Source organism: Agrilus planipennis, unplaced genomic scaffold, assembly GCF_000699045.2.
Source record: "Agrilus planipennis isolate EAB-ADULT unplaced genomic scaffold, Apla_2.0 scaffold62, whole genome shotgun sequence".
Lineage (NCBI taxonomy): Eukaryota > Metazoa > Arthropoda > Insecta > Coleoptera > Buprestidae > Agrilus > Agrilus planipennis.
In genome coordinates, this window is record NW_020438875.1 from 1,085,883 (window position 1) to 1,093,170 (window position 7,288).

General features: G+C 32.8%; 2 protein-coding genes across 2 annotated transcripts in view; both read left to right on the forward strand.

The window, feature by feature from the left end:
• Window positions 1-2,992: 2,992 nt before the first annotated feature.
• On the forward strand, window positions 2,993-6,958 carry LOC112906462 (4-aminobutyrate aminotransferase, mitochondrial-like). Its single transcript, XM_025980626.1, has 4 exons — window positions 2,993-3,000; window positions 3,469-4,245; window positions 6,200-6,468; window positions 6,529-6,958. Exons 1-4 carry the CDS (start codon window positions 2,993-2,995, stop codon window positions 6,651-6,653), a joined length of 1,179 nt encoding a protein of 392 aa, XP_025836411.1. The 3' UTR covers window positions 6,654-6,958.
• Window positions 6,949-7,288, forward strand: part of LOC108734546 (4-aminobutyrate aminotransferase, mitochondrial) — a 17,294-nt gene continuing 16,954 nt past the window's right edge. The window contains exon 1 of the mRNA XM_025980631.1: window positions 6,949-6,960. Coding sequence (XP_025836416.1) covers window positions 6,949-6,960 — 12 coding nt within the window. The remainder of the gene's footprint in view (window positions 6,961-7,288) is intronic.

Below are 7,288 nucleotides of genomic sequence, written 5' to 3' on the forward strand. Positions count from 1 at the left end.
CAGGCAGCTCCGACAGAACACAGACCAACCTTTACCTGCTGTCTTAACAGCGCGTTTTAGAAAATACTACAAATGGCGTGGTGAGCGCCATCTGTAGTACGATGCTACATTTGAGGATTACATATGCTCCAACAAGGTCCATTTAAAAATATGGATATCTACTTGCTGAAACGAATCCCGGCGTAGCTCACCTCAACGTGATAGGCACGTTACCATAATCGAACAAAATAATTCTAAAACGCGCTGTTAAGACAGCAGGTAAGGTTGGTCTGTGTTGTGTGGGAGCTGCCTGCGACGCGCTGATGAGATCCAAAAAGATCGAAATCGCGATCCGCGTCTGGCATTTTCGACGGAACACAGACCACTTCGAATTATTTTGTACATGAACTATTAACCATAGTGGTTTTGCTGGGTACCGTCGCAGCTATTGATGCGGTACCTAATAGTTATCCTGTACCCAGTGATCAAATTTTAAATTAGGAGAACATTCCTCATCTAATCATTACAGATATTCTTTTGTATATGTATAGAACGCATATTAACCTGCTTCTCTCTATATTTCTTTTATTAACTTTAGTATATGCAGATGGAAACTTTGTTCCACAAAAATTCGAATTGCTGGAATTTATTTTGGTACAAAAATTTAAAACAGACCATAATGATTATGATGAGTTTTAATATTAAAAAGTAATAATTGGATAGTAAATTATTATTTCATCATGAACTATTTATAAGCCGCTACTCCATCTGCTTGTTTTTAGTTGCTTATAGCGTACGGTGAACGGATTTTGAAGCTGTTCAGAATGTTAATTTGGTCGTCAGTTATTATTATTACGATCTAAGTCCACGATTTCGTAGGAGCTATTAAAATTACAATGAGTACAATTGCCTATATATATATGATCAAATAAACTTTACGTTCTTCACAACCATCGCATCAATACTGATAAGGGAGATATGTTTTTAGTCGGCGCGTGAGCAGTAAATACGTACTATATGTTCACTTATATACAGAATTTTCATTCACAGGAACCAGAACTGTATATAAGCTACGTATATATTTACTCGGTGAGCTGGTTGCGGTCGATTTTCATTTATATACACACCCATATTGTTACTTTTAAATAAAAATATTTGAATATTTCTGGAACCGTTGTTAATAATATAAGTGAAAGTGCAGTGTGTTGGCATTTATTATTATTTTAGTGATTTCGTTTTACCATGTCCTTTACAAGAAACATGAAATCTGCAATTACGAACAAACGGATTGCAGATATTCCAAATAACCTAAAATGTAAGCTAATATTTATTTGTTTTTAAGCTTTAAAGTTTTAAAAATGTTACTTTTCTGTAGATGTTTATGGCTTATACGTAAATAAAAATTATTGTCTGCGATAAAAATTTTATAACTAGATAATTGTGATTAAATTAATCTAATAATGAGAAACTTATTTACTGTAAAAATCTACTTCTATTTCGATACACAGTAGCTTCTAAATGTGCAGGAATAATGCTATTTGAAATACGTAATTTATTTTTTTAAACTAATAATTGTGTTTGTTTGTTCTATTGTTAATATGAAGTTAGAAGAAATTAAAGCAAATTCGATTCGATTCTTATTTTTTAATAACACAATAAGAAACACAATCTTTACATAATAAAAACTTTTTTATCTATATCCACAATAATTATTTACCCACTGCAGCTTTTACAAGTGGAAGAATAATGTATAATTCCCGTATTTGTTTTTGTGTTGTTAATTTGGAGTTAGAAGATATTAAAACAAATATACGATACGATTTTTAAACAAATTTTGCTTAACAACAATATAAAATACAATGTTTACAAAATAAAAAACTTTTTTATCAATATCCACAAAAAATATTTCGGCCCACTGTGGCTTTTTCCGGTGAAAGAATATTATGGAGTTAGAAGAAATTAAAATTTCACTGATTCGAGTCTTACACATAACTTTTTAACAACAAAAAGACAACAATGTGGAAGAATAGTATTATTCATACACGATAAAAGTTTTGTAACTAAATATTGCGTTTCGTTGTCGTATTGTTCATATTGAGTTACAAGAAATTAAACAGCTTTTCAATACAGAATAACAAACACAATATTTACATAGGTAATGAAATATATTCTAAAAATTCACAATAATTATTTTACTACAGAGTGGCTTCTCCATGTGGGGGAATAATATTATTCTTTTACCTGAAGTGGATGTGTGATTAGTGATTGTATAAATTATTTTTAAAATAAAAAAACAAAAAAATATTATACTAAGAATTGTGGATTTGTTGTTTGTTTGTTGTGTTGTTAATAAGGAACTGGAATAATTTAAAACTTCTTCGATAGCTTTTTAATAACGCAAAAACTAACACAACGCTTGCATTACAAAAAAATTATTGTAAAGATCCACAATGTTTGTTTCTTCGCACAGTGGCTTCTTCACGTGGAAGAATAAAATATTATACTTGTGTTTATTGTTGTGTTTTTAATATGGAATTGCAAGAAGTTAAATCCTCTTTACTTCAATTCGTACCTTTTTAAATTTTTTTCTCTATCGTAATTTAATTCGCTTGAAATTTTTGAATGTAAAAATAAAAAGCACTTTTCTTAGGTATTAATTTGTTTAGATTTGGCTAGATATGCACAAACCTCGTCTTCAAATCTTCCAGAGCCTTCGGGACCTACTGTTCATACAGAAATACCTGGACCAAGGTCTAAACAGCTTTTTAAAGACCTCAACGATATTCAGGTATAATCTTTATTTTAAGTAATGAATANAGTGTTATTTAAACGTAGGCTTTCACGGCCGGCGTCCTCAGTACTATTATTATTAGTTTTTGGGCTTTCTGGTCGTTGTCTTTGGAAATTGTTTCTCGGCGATTCATATACAACTGCGAAAAGTATTTTCAAGGGCAGGACGGCCTGAAAGCCCGAAAACAAATTATAATATTACAGTATTATTTGTAGAGCACATATGCCACAGTAAAATTCTTAGGAAAATTGATACTATACTACCATAACAAGACCTTTCTGAAAATTGCCTTCTTCAAATTATGACAGATTCCTACAGCGTTTTACATTAAAACAATATGTAAAATTCACTTCATCCCCATTATAAGGAATAGTTTTTCCCTTGTTTTTCTTGCAATTTTGTAAAACACTTAACAATTTTTCGTCACTGATTACGTGAAATATCTCTAGTTAACTCAACGTTGGTATTCCTATATACTTTGTGATTTCCAGACTGTAACTTTTCAGCAATAACTGAATACATATTATTTTATGATATTACGTCATGTCACCATAAACAATTTTCGTGAACGAAAGAGTGCAAGTCCAAGAAGTAGCTTTTTGTTTTTTCAGTAACCTTTCCAGTAAAATCTTTTGCGTTTTTTAATCATTTACAATTATCAAATTAAATATCCCATTTCTTTTTATATTATAAAATAGAATTGCTTTCTGTTTTCTTAATACGAATGCTATAGTTTTGGATAATGACAGGCTAAAATTAGCTTTTATTAGGACTATTAACTCCAAAGTTCGTATGATTTTCATACAGGTAGCACCGCCTCAAATGTCAAATGTTGTAACAATGATGTGTGGAGCTTGTTCGAATGAGAATGCAATGAAGCACATGTTTATTTCTTATCAACGGAAAATACGTGGAAATGACACAGACTATACGGAAACGGAAATGAAAACCAGTATTACCAATTTACCACCAGGTTGTCCAGAGCTTTCGATTCTTTCATTCTATGAATCATTTCATGGTAGAACATTGGGAGCTTTAAGCGTCACCCATTCGAAAGCCATTCACAAACTTGACTTTCCGGCATTCGATTGGCCCATTGCTCATTTTCCAAAATACAAATACCCGTTGAATGAAAACATGTGCGAAAATGACAAGGAAGACGACCGATGCCTTGCAGAAGTCGAAGAATTAATAGAAAAATATCGAAAAAAGGGAAAACCGGTAGCAGGAATTATTGTTGAACCAATTCAAGCAGAAGGAGGAGATAATGAAGCGTCGCCAATATTTTTCCAAAAATTACAATTGATTGCAAAACAAAATTCTGCTTCTTTATTAATTGATGAAGTGCAGACAGGATGTGGTGTGACAGGAAAGATGTGGTGTCACGAATACTTCAACTTGCCTACTCCTCCTGACTTGGTAACCTTCAGCAAAAAAATGCAAGTCGGTGGCTACTATCATACTGCGGAGATGAAGTAAGACCTTTTAAGCAGAATTTGAAAGTTTCTTTACCAATGATACGAATTCTTTATTAAACCAAAATAAAATACAATGTCATTAATTATACGCCCTATTTTGTTAAAAAAACAAATTTACTTGTAAATCTTGAAAATCTTTTAATAGGTGGCAATAAATTGGCTTACAATTATAAAAAATTTAATATGCATCGGTATAGAGAAAATAGAATATACAACGCATCATCATCATAAGGTCGTCAGTCCTAAGACTGGTTGGACACGCACCTCCACTCCTTCCTATTCTGGGGTAATCTTCGCATTTCCCTAAAACTAGAACATCCTACACACTTAACTATTTGCGAGCAGTAATCTAATCTAGGTCTATATCTACTCCTCTTAACTCCTGTTTCTGCCTCTAATATGTCTCTAACTAGACCTGAGAAGTGTCCTACCAACTTATCTCTCCTATTTTTTATTAACTTCCATAGAGCCCTCTGTATCCTATTCTTTCTAATACCTTTTCATTTCTAACCTTCTCTGTCCACGGTATCGTCATCATTCGCCTGTAACACCACATTTCGAACGCTTTTAACCCTTTCTTTTCCGCCGCGTCCACTGTCCATATTTCGCACCCGTACAGCGCATATACGTACCACATACCTACCCTTATTTTTAAAAATTGTTTTTTCAACTCAGTATAGTAGGTACCGACTCAACTTCTTATATAAATAGGTAATAATGTCACTGAAAGATAAGGAAGCCTTAGTGCTATTTTCTTAAATAATATATGATGGCTATAATATGGAAGGCTCAGTTTCTTCGTACACCATTTGATTAATTAAAACTGCATTCGTCTCCGAGTAAATTAAACAAAACCACTAAAAACGATTCTATGTTTCCAATTGCAAGATAAAATTGGCACACTAATCATGTGTTTAATAGACAGCTATTATCCACCTTACAGACTAAATCTACGTAATGTAAATTACATGAGCTTATATGGGTAGGCTTTTTCACAAAGTACTCGAGGTTCAAAGAAGGAGTTTCAAATAATTCATTTATTTGACATCTTTACCATCTTTTCATTAAAATAAATACCTATTAAGTGAATAAAACTGAACAATACCTACGAGATCAAATCAATCAAAACAATTTTACTGTTTACCTACTACACCTTACTTTTACTTGTTATAGTATTTTGAATTCTACATGTGATATAGTATTAACCAAATCTTGGTAAAATTATGGTGCAAAAGAAGTCCGCGATTTTTGATATTCTTGTTTCAATTCGAGGATTTTATAGCATGGTATTACATAGTATTTATTAGTTACATCCGGTTGATTAAATTGGATCTCAATGAAAGATCTAGTGTTTACTATGTAATATTCGTGGGTTTAACAAAATTAACTTCTATAACTGATAACGACAAAAACTATTTATTTACACTACTGTTGATATATCACTATTCACTGCGCTATTTATTTCACCGTTATCACTGTCAATTTATTTCTGGATTCACTTCTGTAACAGTCAATTTATTTCTTCTCCTCTCGGCGATCCTCTCTTCCTTTAAATACTCTTTTGTTTCCTTTCGGGACTCTTCTAGAAACATCCGGATATTTTTTTTTTTGAACTGTTTAACTGCGTTCCCAGAACGCAGGTACGACGCACACATTTACAAATACGGTCTACATGAAGAAAGGCGCCCGCGGCTAGTCGGCAAATCGATAAACCGTTCAAACACACGTGTGCCCGATCATACACAAACACAGTCGTGCTCGCTACAACTATTTGCTAATAGATTTCTACGGGTTGACCAACCGAAGTGGTATGAGGCTAGTATGTAAGGTATATACACCATATAAGAGTATTCATGGTACTATACATAATTCATTAGTTTACGCTCTATCCATAACCTGCAGCTTTTATTAGGTGCACAATGTACTATTCTTGAACTGTTTATACTTGTAGACCATCGTTATCATACCGAATTTTTAACACATGGATGGGAGACCCTGGTAAATTACTGATACTAGAAGAAGTTTTGAATGTTATGCAGCAAGAAAAATTAATAGAAAATGTCAATAAGGTTGGTAAGAAATTGATGAATGAACTTTTTCATCTGCAATATGAATTTCCCAGCGTGATTAATTCTGTACGGGGCCGAGGAACATTTTTAGCTTTCAATGCTGCTGATAGTAAAATGAGGCAGAAACTGATTTTAAAGCTTCAAGAACTAGGTATGAGATTAATTACCTTTTGTATTTTACTGTTGTATTTTATTTATGTCCATTTTATAGGAATAAATATTGGAGTTTGTGGTGAACGCTCTATAAGATTAAGGCCAGCCTTAACATTTCAAGAACGCCAGGCTTCCATGTTTTTAGACGCATTGCGAGGTGCTATTACGTTAGTGCTTGCCTAAAACTTTAGTGTACTAAACCGGAAAGCCGAGAAGGACAAACTTACTAAATAGTTATTTTTTATAAGTGACATACTCTTTATTGTATATCTATACGTACTGTTTGCTGTTTGATTAGAAAAAGAAATTTTGTATTACATTAAGAATGGTTATGAAGAAAGCCTCCTGCATTCCTTATTTTTCATAATCGTCTTAACACATACGTATTACGTTACAGTTAATAAGCGAAATCAGTCAATTTGCATAATAACCGGATAATGTTCTATACCTTTTATTTTTACTTCTTAAAGGATAGGTTATGGTTGAGAAGGTTGTTTGTAGAAATTGGTCGGATACCCGCTAAGAATCCGGTACCCGGAGGTTTTTTGTTTTTAAACATATTTTTTGTTACACCTAGCAGCCAGTAACAAATTGCTGTCACTCTTAAATACATTAATAGCCTCTAAATATGGTAAACAAAGATTTAAGTAAACTAAAAGTTCATTTTTAATTAGTTTTAATGAAGCTTTATTCCTGTCGTCCCGCCACTTTGCGTTCATAACAGAGAATACTCTTTCTGTAAATGCTGAAGTGGCCGGAACGGACAGCAAAAGTGACACTACTTTGAACAGATTTGGGAAATCAGGTTGTTCCGTAAA